At 41.3% G+C, this 17,866-nt stretch overlaps 1 protein-coding gene across 7 annotated transcripts in view; it reads left to right on the top strand.

The window, feature by feature from the left end:
* Dock10 (dedicator of cytokinesis 10) overlaps positions 1–17,866 on the top strand; it is a 261,047-nt gene that overhangs the window by 144,846 nt on the left and 98,335 nt on the right. For all 7 annotated transcript variants that reach the window (XM_085697762.2, XM_085697760.2, XM_085697753.2 and 4 more), the window contains exons 4-7: positions 4,038–4,120; positions 11,728–11,800; positions 12,059–12,181; positions 12,732–12,866. In XM_085697762.2, the coding sequence (XP_085553888.2) occupies positions 4,038–4,120; positions 11,728–11,800; positions 12,059–12,181; positions 12,732–12,866 (414 nt within the window). The remainder of the gene's footprint in view (positions 1–4,037; positions 4,121–11,727; positions 11,801–12,058; positions 12,182–12,731; positions 12,867–17,866) is intronic.

Here is a 17,866-nt window from a genome sequence, read left to right as displayed (position 1 = left end):
AAACTGGACTACAAAAGAATAAAACATGTTCTAGAAGAATGGAGACAAGGAGTGGGCGTCACACTTTTATTTTCCATTTTAAAACACATTTTGAGGCTTGTAGAAATGACTCAGTTCTGGAGAGTGCTGACTGCTCTTGCAGAGGACCAAAGTTTTGCTTCCAGAACACACATGACAGCTCACAACCCTCTGGCATCCTAGTTCCAGAGAATTCTGATGTCCTCTTGGGCCTTCAACAGCACCAGGCACATACATGATACACATATATTCAGGCAGGCAAAACACCCATACGCATAATCTAAAAATAAAGGTATCTTAAAACACATTTTGTCCCACATGAAAATGGCCACGAGAGAAAGCGAAGACAGTGAGAGAGGAGGAATGACCAGGGCCCTGGGAGTGCAGACACTCTGGCTCAGCATGCTGCTGGCCTTGCTGCTCCTTGTCTGAATGTTTGGCATTTTTGTCTAAGTCGAAGAAAGACCTTTTAGCCAAGGGGCCTATTAAAGCTCGGTTTTCTTCCTCTGCAGTTTTCTTCACTTTGCAAATGTGGCTCTAGGAATGGCAAGTCTGTGTTGAATGTTAGCTAAGTACACAGTTTTGTTCAAACCCATTCATTCAAGTTCTTCAAACCTCCTTAAATTCTTTTCTGTTCCATGTTCACCTGTTTTACTGGAGTGCTGTTTAGAGAAGAAGAAAAGAATGACATTTTTCTTTTAAAATACATTTTCCCTACATACACACAATGCATTCTTCATCATATTCACTCCTCCCAGACTCACCCCGCCATGCTCCCAACTTTGTACCCTCTTTTGTTTCTTTTATCATAGCCCACCAAGTCCAGCTTACTCATTCTCATGAGTGAGGCCACCCACCGGGATCCCAAAGACCTGCCAGAGGATGCACCCTTACAAAAACGGACTTTCCTTTCCCCGGGAATCATTAACTGTCAACCCCTCAGCTAACTGTGGATGCTCATGCAGCTCCGCGCTGGAATATTGACTGGCTTGATCTTGAGCAAGTCTGGTGCAGGCGGACACAGCTGCTGTGGGTTTACAAAAACAGAGATCCTATCATGCCCAGAGGACCCGAATTAGTTCAGTCCTCCTTGACTTCTGGGTTTTAGAGCCCTCCTTGACCTCCGGGTCTTAGAGTCCTCCTTGATCTCTGGGTCTTCCTGCCCCTCCTCCGAGATCTCTGAGTTTGAGTGGAGAGGGTATGACCCAGATCTCCTTCACAAATACTCTGCACTTTGACCAGCTGCAAATATCTTTGTTAATGGATGTCCAAAGAATGCACAAAAGATTCATGAAGGACGTCCAAAGGATACACAAAGAACTTTCTATGACGAGGGCTGAGAGTTGTCATTTTTATCTATTCATTTGTCTTTAAAAACTGGCAAAGATGGCTCAGGAATTGGCCCAGTGGGTAGAAGCATTTGCCACACAACCTGAGTTTGAGCCCCAGAGCCTACATTAAAAAAAAAAATAGGTCAGATGTAATTGTTGCTATCTGTAACCATAGCATTCCTAAGGCAAGATGGAAAGATGGAATGTAGAGACAGCAGAATCATCCAGAAGCTCAAATACCAGTTACTCTGAGGTATGTCAAGAAATAAGAGAGACCCTGCCTCACCGAGGTAGAAGGAAAGAACCGACTCCCAAAAATGATCCTCTAACCTCCGCAGGCATGCTGTAGCACGCACACATGTCTGCACACACAGAGTCATGCACATGTGAATGCACAAACACATGCAGAAATAGTAAGCAAATTTTTCTTAAAGTTAAAAGACTGGTATATGAAAACAAAATATGCTTATTTATGAAACAATATATTGTATGTAAATGCTGTGTAACTTTCAGAGCTAAGTCAGCATCTGTCACTTCAAAGTCTTGTCTTTGTGAAAATGCTGAAAATTCTTTCCCTAGCTTTTGGAAATCATAGTACATATAGTTATGAATAGTCGCCCTCCTGTGTCAAGACATGCAAAAAGGATTTACTTCTAACCAACTGCAATTGAATACCCACTGATCGCCTTCCCCTTTCCTTCTCTCTTCCCAGCCTCTGCTCTCAACCTCGCTGAGATTGGCTTTGGTGGTGAAGCCTACAGTGGTCCTGTTCACACTCTGCCAGCCTCCCACTCCTGCCTTTGTCCCCGTCTCTCTTGCCTTGTCCTCGACTGCCAGTCTGTGCGTGGGCACATCCCTGAACAAATAAAGCAACAGGGCTGACAGAAAACAGGACCAGGGAAATCTAGAAGCGATAAGGTCCCCAGACTTGCCTCTGCTGTACATCTGACGTTCCCTGCCTGGGACCTCTTAGTAGGCTCCTTGCCTAAAAGGTTTCATTTTAAGCAACGCTGTCAAAGGTTCAGACAAGGAACAGAGAGTCACACAGAAACCCCAGTCAAAGAGCCTGAATTCCTGGAATTGTGGTCTTTTCCACCTGACTCCCTTACTTTTCCTGCTCCCGTGTCTGCAATGGGCTATGCCCTGTTTCCATCTGACTCTACAGAAGCCATGCTCTCCCATTCCTGTCGGCAGAACTGTGTAATGTCTGTCTGCCTTAGTCTTGGTTTCAAAGAGAGCCTCGCAGGCCATTATTCCTCAGAGGTTAATAAATTCATGGTGCCTCCATTTTTTCTCACAGGTATGAGAGGGCATGGTCTATTTGTAATTCTGTAGATAGCTAAATATTTCTCAATATCATGTCATTTTAGAATTGAAGGGCTTTTAAGGTCTAGTTTGACATAGTGAAATCTCTATTACAAATCCATGGTTATTACAATAAGCTACATGGTAGGTAGGTGTTGGAAAATATTTTATGTCCATAAGTAGTATAAATCAACAGTTAGGAAGATAACAGTCAGTAGTGTCTGCCCCAAAAGGAGTGTGGCTTGACTTCATGTCTTCAGTAACTGTACAAAATTCTAGGCCTAGTGGGGTGCATCTGTAATCATAAAACTGTGGGTAAAGTCAGGCAAAAAGAAACCAGAAGATCCTTGAAGTTCACTAACATAGTAGTCTTGCCTAATTAGTGAGCTCCAGGTTCAGTAGCCCCTGTCTCAAAAAAAAAAAAAGGTAGAGAATGGTGGCATCCAAATATACATCTGGCCTCCATATGCACATGCACACATGTGCATATATGCATATATGCACACAACACACAAATATAAATAGTATAAAAATCAATCTGAAGCATTTATCAAATTATTCTTTGTTAATAAAAATTCGGGAATCAACTATTAGGGAAGTTAGGGATTAGGGAAGCGGCCAAGAAACAACCAGTGACTTCCTTTTTCTCTCCTTCCCCGATCCAAAAGTCCAAGAATATTTCTACACCCCTCCCTACTACTTCCTCTGTCTCTCTATGTGTCCTTGGTCCTCCAAAACCTCTATGATTAATTTTGGTCAACTGGTAGCTAGCTCTGCCCTCTGATTCAAAGTAAACTTTATGGTCAGTCTTGGGAGTGTCAGAGTGCAACCAAAATATTCCACATCAATCATCACATAATTCACTAGCTTCATTTTCAACCTAATTCTCGGTGATCCTTTATTAGCAAATAATCATGGCAAAGTTTTGAGATAAAGCTGAAAAACCAGCACCTGGCTGAGCCAACGAGGGCGGTACTAGTAGGGGAGCAGAAGAGAAGGTAGTTTAGTTACTAAAGCAGAGACAGGACTGGACACAAATAAAAACATCCTTCATGACACGACCCGTGGGTTGAGGGACGAGAAGACAAGGAAAGGACAAGAACAATGCTTCTTCTGAAGGGCCACACATCTGCTTGGATTCGATGGTGATTCTGGTGGTGACGTGAACCAGAATAGCTGTGTTAAACAGCTCCTCCTCCAGGAGTCTGGAGAGAGTTCCATGGCACTGGAGGAAGTCTGACGATTAGGAAGGATAGGACTCTCATCCACCTTGAAGTGGCTAACACGGCAACATCCACACCCGCCTGTGATCATGAGAACATTTTGCCAGCACAGCTGTCTTCTAATGGCAAGTTTTATAACTGTCTTTTCTGTTTGTTTCAGGCTTGTAAATTCTACAGTTCCCAGTGGTATGTGGTAAACTACAAATACGAACAGTATTCGGGAGACATTCGACAGCTACCCCGGTAAGAATGCTTCATCTGTTTATTATAAAGACTACGTGGGCTTTTTTGCATATGTTTAAAAGCCACCTCTTTGCAGGCCCCAACACTGTTTATGAACACAAGTGTGTTTATTTTGTGTCGAGGTACATTTTGCAAAATGTATGCGTCAAGATACAGAACATTTTGATCAACAACATAATAGCTATGTTGTTATAATAAGAGTTTGGAATGAGACACAGTCTTCTCTAATTTGCTACTAGCTGCAGTTTGAGCATTTGCTCCTCCTTGAATCATCCATCGATGAGCTGTTGTTTCAACAGTGGCACCAGGAAAGGCCAACATGGTGCAGAGAATTTCTCACCAGATTCCAAACAGCGTTTTGATTCATAGCCTGCTTTATGTACATTCACTGAGAGATTTCAAAATGCATGCAAATGGATTCCACCGAAGGGCATAGATCTAAAAACAGAGCAAAACAGAAACTCGGTGTGTGACTTCCCCCTGACGCTTGGGACCCTAAAGCCATTAGGAAGGTCACTTTGTTCTGCTCTCCCCACGCACCAATCCACAGAGGCCCACCTGCTCACTGAACCACAGGAAATATTTATTTGTTGCTTCCCCTACTGAATACAGTCCTTCAAAGGGCAGGGAGTTCCCTGCTGAATCCCTTCAGGATAATTCCTGGCACATAATATTGTGGAAATTTTTATTTTTAAACATTCCCAAACGGGGACGGAGATGGCTGAAAATTTAAGAAATAAAAATGCTTTCAACAAGTACCTCTCAACTCATTAATTTGTCAAATAAACATGATACAAAGATTCAAATACTTTAAGAAAAAAACAAGAAAAAATATCAAAAGTTCAAAAGTTCAATGTCTACTTATATTTTCCTTAAGTGATGCACACTGAATCAAATTTTGTTTTATTTATCTATGGCACAAAATTCAGCTCTACTTAGCAATATTTTCTGTCCCCAGGAAGATATTTCCAAACTAGGACTCTAAATGGGAACTGTGAATGGCTCTCAGAAGGTGACATTGAGCTGTATCTTATGGGACTGTGGCTACCAGAGCTGTAATCTCAGGAAAAGAGGGTTCTGGGAGTGCGGTGCAGTGGAAGGGGGACAAGATCAAAGGCCCTGAGACCAAAATTGGTCTCATCACTTGAACAGAATGAGAGGCTGGGAAGCTAGACGGTGAAAATAGCAACAAGAATCCAAGGACCTGGGGAACCCTAGAGGGAAGCGTAGATTTTATTCTCACTGCGAGAGAAATCTTGAGGAAGGTCCACAAGGGGGTAATGTCTCTTAGAAATCATTTGGCCTACATTTGGAGGAGTGGCGTAGAAGAGAAAGGAAAGGAGGACGTTGTTTTCTTTTCCAGGAGTTGCCTCACTGTGAATAGCAAGCCAAAGGCTCTCCAAAACAGGAAGTCTTTTTTTTTTTCAAAGAAAGCCCTGTGCCTTTACTCCTATAGATTTCTAAACATTTTGGAAAGACTCAGAACTCCTTAATGATAATCTCTTGGAACTTCTTCTTGGGAAAGTCCTGTCACACCCCGGGGTGTCTCAAGTGATGATGGCATTCAAGATGTCTGGATGTTAGTCACATGCGTCCTGTAGATGCAATTGACAATCAGATTGTGTTCTAAGATCTATGCTTCTCTTTCTAAAAACAGATCTGAGAATAATCACAGCTTGGAAGCTCTCACAGTGCTTGAAGAACAGGACCTAGGCAGCCACATTCCAACTCTCATTATTTTTGTATGGTGTCTATGTGGTGTGTATGCATGTTTGTGTGTGTTCTACTGCACTTGGAGCTGGTGTTGGGAGTCGCCTTTGCTTTTCTTTATTCATAGCAAGGTGTCTCAGTTGATCTAGAGTTTGCCAGTGTGGCCAGCCTCCCTAGCCATCTTGCTCTAAGGCTGTCCCCAATGTCTGAGTTCTGAAGGTGTGGGTGGGCTACCATGCCCACCCAGCACTTCCAAGAATGTTGGGGATCCAAATTCCAACCCTTAGGCTTGTATAGCAATTGCTTTGCCTGGTGAATGACCTTCCTTGACCCCTACCCTTTGAGTGAAAATGTTTCTACTCTTAGATACATGGAGCACTTCAAGTCACTTTAACTGCCAAATACTGTTATTGTAAATATGTTGCCATAAAAGATGTAAATACAGTAGTTTAGGCTCACAGAGTTTTTCCTTTATTAAAGGATACAGAAAGCATGTCCATTAAGAAGAGATTCTGGGAGTAGTTACTGAGTTAGATTTTTCATATCTTCCATAGACACATCTCCAATATGGTAAGAGAACATAACTGAAAGGTTGTTGACAATTCCATGCACATTATCTAAAGATGTGGAAGGATATATTAAGAATAGGAAAGTTTGCCACATAAAATACATCCTATCGTAAGTTCTAAAGTAGAATTCCCTAGTATATGTCCCAGAATAATAAATACATTATTGCATAGTAGAATTATTTCTTGATGATTTTACAAAGCTAAGAACTGCCCCCTAAAGACGGTGCATATTTAGGTCAGTAGTGAAAGCAGATTAATTCAGTTAGACCTCGTGGGGCTGTTGAAAGTAAATCATGCCCATACCTCCTGGATTAGAAGAGCCCTCCTATGTCTGCTACCAATTTAAGCTGATCATTTCTTTTTGCATGTTGCTAACACTACAGAATAAATTGTGAAAGAGGATATTATTGAAAAAGCAAAAGAAAAAAGTGAAATATATCCTTTAAATTTGAAGACCATGCATTTAAAAAAAGCAAACTAGAGAGCGCCATTATTTTTCCTAGAATGTGAAACCTCAGCCTTCACACGGTCAACATTGAACTTGAAGTTCCTGGGAGGTGAAAATGGTATGAAAATTTCTGATGGTGCTGATTTCCTCGGAGCATTGACAGAATGCAGAAGTGCACAACATGAAACAAAAGCAAAAAGTTTTACCACCGTTGATCTGAGAAAGAATATTTGCCAAGGATATATTTTTTGGATGATTATCAAATCAAGTTTAACCAGCTCACCTGGGCTAACCAAGGACAAGAATGACTTCTGTTTAAAGAAAGGAAGTTGAGCAGGGTAGTATAAACCAGACATTCAACGTGGAGGCAGGAGGATTAGGATCTCCTAATAACTGTTGTCTACATAGTGTGTTCAAGGCCAGCCTAGGGTACTCCAAACCTGTCTCCAATATAACAAAATAAAACCTTAAATAGTTAAATTTTTGTTCATTGTCTGCAGTGTGTTAGAATATGCCAGCTGTGGTGCGTACATTTTCTCCTGTTAACTACGCAGAATGGGAACTGTTGTTGGATTTTACATGGGAATGTGGGCACTAAGTTCACAGATAATGACTGAAGGGCATTCAAGCATTGCCATGATTCTTCCTGGGGCAATAAGAGGAAGTGAAAAGTAAGATTCCCTGCAAATTATTGCTCACATTGGGTTCAAACTCAAGATATAAAGTCCCTGGCCAATCTTTTATCTTGAGATTTCAAAGGTCCTTAGAGAAGGCCCTACGCTCCTTCAAGTTGAAGGCAATAAAAAGAGATATAATCTTTTTTCTTTTTCTTTTATTAAGTAAATATTTTTTTCTTTATTTTATACCATGATTGCAGTTTCTCCTCCCTCCTCTCCTCTTGTTCCCTCCCCCGCCTCTCCTCTACCCCCATCCACTCCTCCCCTCTTTCTGTTCAGAAAAGAACAGGGTTCCCATGGGTGTCAACAAAGTATAGCATATCAAGCTGAGGGAGGACTATTAAGGCTGGGTGCAACAACCCAATATGGAGAACAGGTTCCCAAAAGTCAGCTCAAGTGTTAGGGACAGTCCCTTATCCTACTACTAGGTAATGGCAAATCAACCCCACACCAGTTATGTTTTAAAGGGGTATTTATTTGGGGGGGTAAACTTACATGCACATAAACCGTCAGGAAAGGAGCCTAGTTGCTGGAGCAGGAGCCAGAACCAAGCGCCAGAACCAAGAGGCTGAGCCGAGGCTTGCCGCTCTTCTTTTAAAGAGAAATATACCACTCCCCAGTGGGCTGGTATTTCAGCGGCTATTGGCTGACGGAGCGGAAGGCGCTCCCCCAGCACTGTGGGCTCATGCTTCAGCGACTATTGGCTGAAGCAGAGGAAGGTACTCCCGCAGCACTAGGAGTTCCACAACTAGGTCAAGCTACACAACAGTCACACATAGAGAGCAGGCTTAGGTCGGTCCTGTGCAGGCTTCCTAGCTGTCAGTCTAGAGTCTGTGAGCTCCTCTGAGTCTGGGTTAGTTGTTTCTACGGGTTCTTGTGATGTCCTTGACCCCCCTGACTCGTCCGATCCATTTAGTAGAATAATAGTAGTAAGTAATCCTCTAAGGCCTAAGACTGATGTAGTCACAAGTTATTGGCCTCAACAATGGTGTCTAATAATGGGCTTCATCATTAGTAACAGGCCTTAAATTCTATTAAAAAGAAATAGTGCTGATTACTCCCATAACAATGATGTCACTGCTGCACCAATGGACATGTCTTGTAAGACTTGTCCAGACTGTTCCCACTGTTCTCGGTGTACTCTAGAACTTGATGATAAGGTCTTACTGATGAAGATGTTAATTATTAGAGTCATAAAACATAGAGAACCAAGTTGATTCTGATATAGAAGCTTCATTCTTGCTCATTAGCATTCATAATGTTGGATGGTACTATGCATGCTACCAGAGGAGAAAAGAAATCATAAATCTGGCCAAGCTATGAACCCCGTGACTCATAGTAATGACTGGTCTGACACTGTATGTACACTGCTTCATAGTGGCAAGAGTATGGGATTAATAAATCCCTTTCTGGCTGGATTTCAGGGGTTTTTTTATGCACTGTAGTAGGAGATAGCATTATAACTTCCAATCATGTGTAAAGTGTTGTTTTGAAATATGGAGGCGTTGTGGAATAGTGAAATCTAGCTGATTAAGAAATGGATCACTTCACAGCATCATCATTTTTGTGGTGATAGCTCTTAACATAATTCCCTCTACAATTTACAAAAATATGTGTACAATTTACAAAAATATTTGCACGATCAGTTAGCGTGGAACTTTCCTCCACTTTCCCTTCAGAGCCATACCATCAATTTTAAAATCCCATCATGCACATATTTCAGATAAAACATTTCGAGCAACTGCCCTGAAACGTGTCATTTGAAATTGTCCCTGAAACTCAGATAGCGTGGGAGGGAGAAGGAAAAGATTGTGTCGAAGGCTTTCTCTTGTCAATCAAATAAAATGTGAAAAAAAAGTTGCTTCTTGTTCACAGAGTATCACGTGCTATTATGGAGAAAAGGAATGGGGTAGGAAGGTTTTCCCAGTGGTCCTAAGTTAATACTGTGAAGACTACTTGCTAAGCCTTCCCAGAAAGGTGACCATGACCAAACAGAGCAGAACAAGTTAACACATTGAGCATGACAATGAGCATAGGTTAATTGAAGCACCTCTGAAGCTCTACCAAGAAAAAGATATTTTTTCAAGAAAAAGATTTTTTAAATGGCTATATTCTTCTTAATATGCTTTCTGTGATGATTTGAAATTATCTTTCCCGACAAAATTATTTCACAGATATGTCCTCCAACCCCATCTCTCTGGTGTGTTTATATAAGTGGTCCTTATGGTCTACAAATTTATCTCTGTAAAACAGCAAGATTAGACAAGTCTGGAGTCCCAGTATTGCATGCCAAAGTCTGATTATAAACACAGGTGATTAGACAAAGAACAATATCCCATGCATATTTAAGCTTGAACGCAAAACTTCTCTCTGTGTTTTTAAACGTCTTCTAACTTGTCAGTAAACTGTGGATGGGGAATGTCATATTAGTATGTTATTACTTCTGATAAGAAATAACTTGGATATATGCAACTATGTAAGTCATACATATCTGTTAATAGCTATGTTTTGAATACCTACTATGTGCTAGACTTGAAGAGGAGATAATAACCTCCTGTGTGTGTGTGTGTGTGTGTGTGTGTGTGTGTGTGTGTGTGTGTGTGGTGTGCCAGCAGGTGCATTCTCTGTATGAGTGTGTAGACTCCATGAGGTCAATATCAAGGGTATTACTCTTTTCATTTTCAGCCTAATTGTTTGAGAGAGGCTCGCTCAATTATCTGGAGCTCACATTTTAGCCACAGTGACTGGCAATCAACTCCTAGGAACTTCTGGCTTTTACATCAGTGCAGGTGATTGGACGCAGGTCCTCATACTTGCCCAGCAAGCACTCTCCCGCTAGACAATCACCTAGCCCAAGGGGTTAGTCTTGAAATAACACTTTCTACAACACCTTTAACTGTTGAGAAAGACAAGTACTGATGAGTAGGTCTTGAGATTTTACCAAGATGACAAACAAAGAAAAATAGAGAAGAAAATTGAAGTGAAAGCAACAGGAAACTTCACATTGCATTCTTAGCCCTGACTCTCAAGTCCTGTGTTCATCACAGTGCCTTTCAGGAGGACCCAGTGATGGAATTGTCTAGGGATAGGCAATGGTGAAGGATGCAAACATTTCCTAGTTCTTGGCAATCTGTTAAAAAATGGACAATGCTTAACAATGAACAGGATTTTCTTCTGTGCTGTAACTTCCCATGGTGCACTGCGAAGTGGGCACTGGGATGTCCTTTAGAGGAATGATCCATTGAGGGAGCATCCTCTGGGAAGGCATAGCAGGAACTTAAGTATAGAAACCCTTATCTCTCTCTGTTTCTCTCCAGAGCACTGTCAGCTCAGGAACGGGTTTGGTGGGGTCATCTAATTCTCCTCTGGTCTTCTTTTCTCAGTCAGATTCAGATTCCACAGACTGTGCCATCTTAAAACAGTGCGTGAAATGTCTGCATATGAAACTTTATGCCTTACATAAAGGCATAAAGGCAGAGGGCTGACTTTTGAGAAAAGTCTAAACTGGAAGTGGAGAGTCTGGCTTCTTCCAGCCATTCATTATGAGACAGACCTGCACCAAGGGAAACTGACTTCAGACTTATTTTACTGCGTACATAGAAAGCTAGGTGTGCCCACTTGCTCCTCCAGGATGCCCAATCACGCCACAGCTGAAACTGCAGCTTTTGTGATGTACAGGCAACACTGCCCCATTTGGGTGGCCTTCTGAAGAGCTACCACAGGGGCATGACACAACCTGAGGGTCAAAACACTGGCTGCTTCTCAGGAATCAATTCCTTCTAAGCCTGAGGCTGCTGAGACAACCATCCTGCAGTGTTGGCCATGTCATATACAGGTGACCCAGAAAAGCTCATAAAGGTGACTTTGCTTAATATTCTTCTTCAGAGTGCAGGAGAAGACAAAACTCTTAAGATTTCCATCTGCCCTCTTTGCTGTCCTTCAATACAAAAAGATATGCCCAAATTTATGTCAATAATGACTCCACAATTTAAAATATGTTCTTAGTAGAGATAGGATACAGTGGTGTAAGGGAAAAGTTAACTCTTCTCAGAGACAAAGAACCCCCTCCCCCAGATTTTTAAAGTTGCAGAGCATAAAAAATTGAAACAAAGTTAGTGAAACCATTGTGATCTTGGGAACAGCAAAAAATAAAAACCAAGATAACAAACCGAACTTTTTTTTTTTTTTTTTTTGAAATATCAGAGCAGAACACAAGCCAGAGAAACTTCCTTCACATTCCTTTGAGGTTGACCATGAAGACGCTGATAAGGATGAAGTAAGTGATGGTTTTGAATGACAAGTTTAAAACATGGGGGCCATTAGTTCCTGCCTGCACTGGCTTCTTCGCCATCTGTTTTCAGTGAGCAGGAGGGGCTGGTTGTGTTGGGGCTTTTAGGCAAAATGAATCATGTTTGTTTTGACACTGAGCATGATTACTGCAGATGAGTCAAGAGGGAAAGGGAGTCTCATTTTTAAGTGCAGTGTCTAAGATCCGGGCTCCACGAGGCAATGCTAATGATGGCTTTCTTTGCAGGATACCACATCCCACTCATCTTCCAAGGGCGGTGGGGGAGCCGGAGGCACTGGTGTGTTCAAGTCTGGCTGGCTTTATAAGGGGAATTTTAACAGCACTGTGAACAACACTGTCACTGTCCGGGTAAGAACACAAAATCCCTGCTCTGTCCCCTTTCTTCGCATACCTTCTTGGGTCACAGCATGGAGAGGGGCCATTTGCATAGTGTTCACACTTTCTATAATATTTCATTTATATAGAAGTCAGTCTCTGCTCTAGAGCACTGCTGCGGGAGTACCTTCCGCTGCTTCAGCCAATAGTCGCTGAAGCACAAGCCCACAATGCTGCGGAGCGCCTTCCGCTCCCTCAGCCAATAACCGCTGAAATATCAGCCCACTGGGGAGTGGTATATTTCTCTTTAAAAGAAGAGCGGCAAGCCTCGGCTCGGCCTCTTGGTTCCGGTGCTTGGTTCTGGCGCTTGGTTCCGGCTCCTGCTCCAGCGACTAGGCTCCTTTCCTGACAATTTATGTGCATGTAAGTTTACCCCCCAAAATAAATGCCCCTTTAAAACATAACTGGTGTGGGATTGATTCGCCCTTAGAGCACTGCCCGTCTAAAGGACCCTGAAGACTTGTCCTTCTCATGAGTAGCAGAATAATGAAATTCAAACTCTCTCCTTCTATCTTTTATTTAGTCATTCAAAAAGCGCTACTTCCAGCTGACTCAGCTGCCAGATAACTCCTACATTATGAACTTTTACAAAGATGAAAAGATCTCCAAAGAGCCCAAAGGCTGCATCTTTTTGGATTCCTGCACAGGTGTGGTACAGGTCAGTGAAATCCCTCTTCCCAATGGTGGCTTTACTTTTGCTGCGTGACACGTGCAACAAATACTTACAATATATCTGTATAAGTCAAGAATGTTCTAGACTCTGGGAACTTGTTGATAAACGCGCAGTCTAGATCCATATGTCCACAAAACTTTCAATAGAAAAAAACAACAAAAAACAGGAAATAAACAAGAAAACAGCGGAATCAGTTGGCAATTTTCTTCAATAAGAAACATCCCAAAAAAGAGAGATAAGTAGATGGAAGAAACGTGTGTCCTGATATTGAAAAGGAGTATTGATATTTGAAAAGAGGCATTTTGGAAAGAGACAAAAATAACTAAAAAGAAATAAACAGAGAGGAGACTAAAGGATCCATGGAATAAAGACTGGGTAGGATCAGCAAACACTAAGTCTGAAGTATAAGCTAGTCTGAGCTGTATCAAGGAAAAGAAGGAAACAACCCCTTATCCAATCTACAGCCTAGAAAATGACTGAATTGATGAAATTCATGGGGGAGACACATCAGTCACACGGCTTAAAATATATACTTCATAAATGCTCTTCCCTTTCTAACCAGATAATCAGTTCAGTGTATAAGCACAGCACCTTTCTCTGAAGTGGAGATTTTCTTTAAAGACAAGGATTCTTTTGACTGCCTGGAGTTTACAGAGAGGAGCTGTTCTGGAAGTTCTTAATCTTCAGATTATCTTACTTAGTATTGCACTGGTCATGAACTAATATATCAAGTGGAAGAAGAAAAATTCCATGGATGTCTCCCATTCCATGGGTATTGGGCGTCCTTTCATTCTTCACTCCTATGAATCTATATTCATTTTTTCTTAAAAGCTGAAACAATCAAGTACTGTAGCGATCGCCCCTCATTTTTCACAACAAGACTCTGGACCCTGGAGAGACAGTTTCTGTAATAGGCACACCCCAGACACTCACAGAGATTGTAATTTCATAGCTGAATTTACATCCGGAGCTATTATGCAGGGCCCTTATATCCATAGATGCAAAACAGAGTTGCCTACTGTCTCTCAGTCCTAAACTATTTCCGGGCACTTCATCTGTTAAAATCTGGAACGCTTCCAGGAAGTAATAAGGCTGAACTTTCGTAATTAATTAAGTGTTGCTGAGTACCCTGCTAGAAGGGAAAGCTAACTGCATTTCAATGCAGATGCCAGCTTTCCATATGGAAAGGATAATGAGCATCATAATGTAGGGTGGGTGGCCTTCTATTGATGGTCGCTAGGCAGAATCTCTGGCCTTAAAGTCTGTAGCAAATCCTTAACAATACTTTGGAGATCGGTGATTACATTTTATATTTACGCTGAGCTGAACTTGTAATTTTTTTCTTTTTTGTTTTCTTTGGTGAGTCATTCCAGAAAGTCCTGACGCGTTCTTTTTTACGCATTAAGCTTGCAGGGAGGTAGCTTATATTCAATGCCATTCTACCAGATTGGGTTCTCATGGGTCTCCCCGAGGCCCCTGTGTTCACTGTCTCTGATTTAGACTTTGTTTCAGTCTTTTTTTTACAGCATTGTCTTAGGAAGAACCTGACAGGGCCAGCCAGCAGACATTTAGGGTTCCTTCAGGTTAGCATTCAGATCCTAGTTTCCTGTTGACCTCCTGAGCCTTCTGAGAGAGTCACTCAACCTCTGACCTTAGGTTTCTCATCCACAAAACTGAAGTAGATGTGCAGACTTAGGAAGGATCTAGGTGATAATGCGTCCTCACCCTGCTTCCCTGATCGCCCCGGTATAGTTGACAACTTTGAAAGAAAGATAGTCTATTGAAAAATGTCCGAGTAAACTATGATTTGCCTTCTTCAAGCCGATCCTTAAATATGTCAATTAACCCATATCTTTATCCACGAACTCATTCATTCATTCCTTATTCGGTGCTTATATTATGCTTGAAACTGTGTTGAAGCATGGGAAACTCATTTCCCTGTTAGACATCAGAGCTACATGCTCACTGTGACACCAGAGCCACATGCTCATTGTGACATCAGAGCTACGTGCTCACTGTGACGTCAGAGCATGCTCACTATGACATCAGAACAACAGACTCACTGTTAATCAACATCCCAAAGGAGAAATGGAGATGAATGGCTGTAGGTGGGCGGTTCTAGGAATGCAAAAGAGTGATAACTCTCTTAGCTCCAAACATCTCAAAACTGATCTGTCTGTCTACCTCACTCTAAGATCTTCTGGGTTGCCAGCACAGAGGATAGAGTATTTGGATCTTTACGATTCATCAAGATGGATTTTAAACATGTGTCTTTTGAAGAGTTCATGGACTCTTTCAATAACCCCGATCTTTCTCAGACCTCTCCCATTATCTTCTTTGTTTATGCAGGGTCCTCCAGTTAATTAAGGTCATTCTCTTTGGGGGTTCACACACGTCAGGGACACTAGTCCCTGCTCTTACATTACAGCTCTTTCTCACTTACACCTTTTTATACCTGACAAGGAGACTGCAAGAGAAAGCCTGTGAATTTTAACCATCAGTCTAATAAGATCTCCAGCACATTTAGTGCCTGAAGGTGAATCACACGTACACAAAAGCACAGAACAAATGAATAACTGGGATGAGTCAGATCTGTTTTGCCAGGGATCCTTGCCAGCTTTCTTGAATTAAAAAGAAAAGAACAAAATCTTTGTCTCAGTAAAAGCTACCTAACTTCTAAGATTCTTTGGGAGTTTATAAAAACCTTTCAGTGAACATTGCATTTTAGTTTGTCTCGCAATCTATACCATTATTTTCTTCCCAAGAATAAATATTAGAATTAAGAGACACACATTACAAGGGTGACCTCAAAGAGAGGGAAATGTCAATTCTTTTTCAGAAGCCTTAACTGATGTTTGTGAATGGCAAGTTCTTGAGTCTTGATAACAAAGCAAACAAACAAACAAAAAACCTAACCATGCTTCTTTGTTTTCTCTTTCTCTTTTTTTTTAAAGACTATTAACAAACAGCATTAAACCTGTAATATAGGCAAATCTGGAGCAGATTCTTCCACTTTCGCTGGCTCGGGTTTATGCTGGGACTAAGTAATATTTATGTCTAGATTACCCAATCTTTGTCCTTCATTTTTTTCAGTCATTCATTCAGTTGTTTACTCATCTATCCCTCCGTTCATTCCTACGTTTCAGGTCTTGCCACCGTGGAAGCAAATAAATGGCTCAAGAATCCCGTTTGTTTGAGTTTTCTTCTCAACAGTGCTAATCTTATCACAGCAACCCATGTTGGTGGTGGGGCCACACCTGCCAGTACATGGATATGGAATCTTTAGTTAAACACAGGAGGCTATCTTTGAAAGGCTAGAAATTAAAACATATTAGACAACTCACTGGGGCTAAGTATGAGATGCAGGGGTACCTTAAACAGTAGAAAAATGCAGCATGCATGCCCATCTAAAAGTAGTCATATGGGAAGAGTATAATTTTAAAAAATAAATGGATCTAGAAGTCATATATGGCCCGCACACTTCCCAATAACAAATTCTGGCTCTGAATATTTTTATTTTCGATTATAGTAACATCCAGAAAAGTATTTACAACTTTATACATTTAATATATTATTTGAGATAGTTGATGGAATATATATTATTACTGCCCTATTTATCAAAATAAAACCAAGAGCCAATGTGGCTTTACCAAATCACAGAACTAATAAGTGGTGAAATTAGATATGAGGTAGAGGATTATCCAGTGTTATATAAAGATGTCCATCCATGGAAATGTTATATTTACAACACAAAAATGAGCATCCCCACTTATATACATCATCCTATATAAGCAGTGTGATCAAAGAAACGCACAATATATGCTCATGAGCAGATTCCAGCAGTGAGATTTAGGGTGCATCTCTGCAAGTACATACATACTTAGAAAGTTTCTTTGTGCACAGATCATTGGAAAAGGCAGATATAGAAAGAAGTGTGGCTTCTGTCTTCAAAGAGCTTCCAGACTATGTGGAGAATACACAGAAAAGGAAGTGGAATATGCAGATAAGACATGAGTAACAACCTCAAACCCCGTCTTCACAATGCTTGCAGCAATGAAATTACATTTATCAATGCATAATGCTTTATTATAATATAAATGATACTGTATTATTGTGCATTATATTCTATTCACACATATTTCTGCCTATTTGTTTATTGATACCCAATAAAAGTTAAGTTTAGGAGTCTGGGGAGATAGCTCAGCCAGCGATTGCTGAAAAAATTTGAAGTCCTGAGTGAAGATTTCCAGAAACCCATTTAAAGTTGGATGAAGCAGCATGCATCTGTAATCCTCAGTCTGCAAGGTGGAGGTAGGCAGATCCTTGGAGCTCATTATCCAGCCATCCTAGCTGAGAGGATGGTTTCCAAATCCAATTAGAGAGCCTAACTCAAAAAAGGAAATAGAGAACAATATAAGACACAGACATTCACCTCTGGCCTCTACATACATGCACATACGTGCACATGCACTCTCTTTCACACACAAGCATGTACATAACATACACAAACACACATGGAAGAAAAGTAGGGAAGGAAGGAAGGGAGGGAGGAAAGAAAGAAGGCAGGAAATGTAGAATGCGAGTTCAATGGGAGAAAGCACTTTGCCAGGATATTTGCTAATGTTGTGTAGTTGACACAAAGGAAGTACTTGAGAACTTTTTGTTTACTGGATTAACAGATAAAAGATGAGGTGGGTGGGAGCCACCAGCATCATGAGCCTGGATGGGATGTCATGTGTTTGATCATTGTCTTTCGCTTTCTATAAAATTCCATAAACAATTCTAGTGTCATAGCAGATATGATGGAGCAATTGGTTTGGGCAATCTCCTCTTTATCCTTGAGTCCTCCGTTGATATTCGTACTTTTCTTACAGTCTGTGTAATTGGGATGCTTTAATGCGCTCTGGTTGGCTATCACCATTCACCAAGCACATTGCAGAGCCCTAGAGCATGCTGCATTCCCTGCTGTTTATGAAGGCATGCGC

The sequence above is a fragment of the Myodes glareolus genome, chromosome 1 (genome assembly GCF_982192425.1).
Source record: "Myodes glareolus chromosome 1, mMyoGla1.1, whole genome shotgun sequence".
NCBI lineage: Eukaryota > Metazoa > Chordata > Mammalia > Rodentia > Cricetidae > Myodes > Myodes glareolus.
This window is presented reverse-complemented; position numbering and strand designations above follow the sequence as displayed.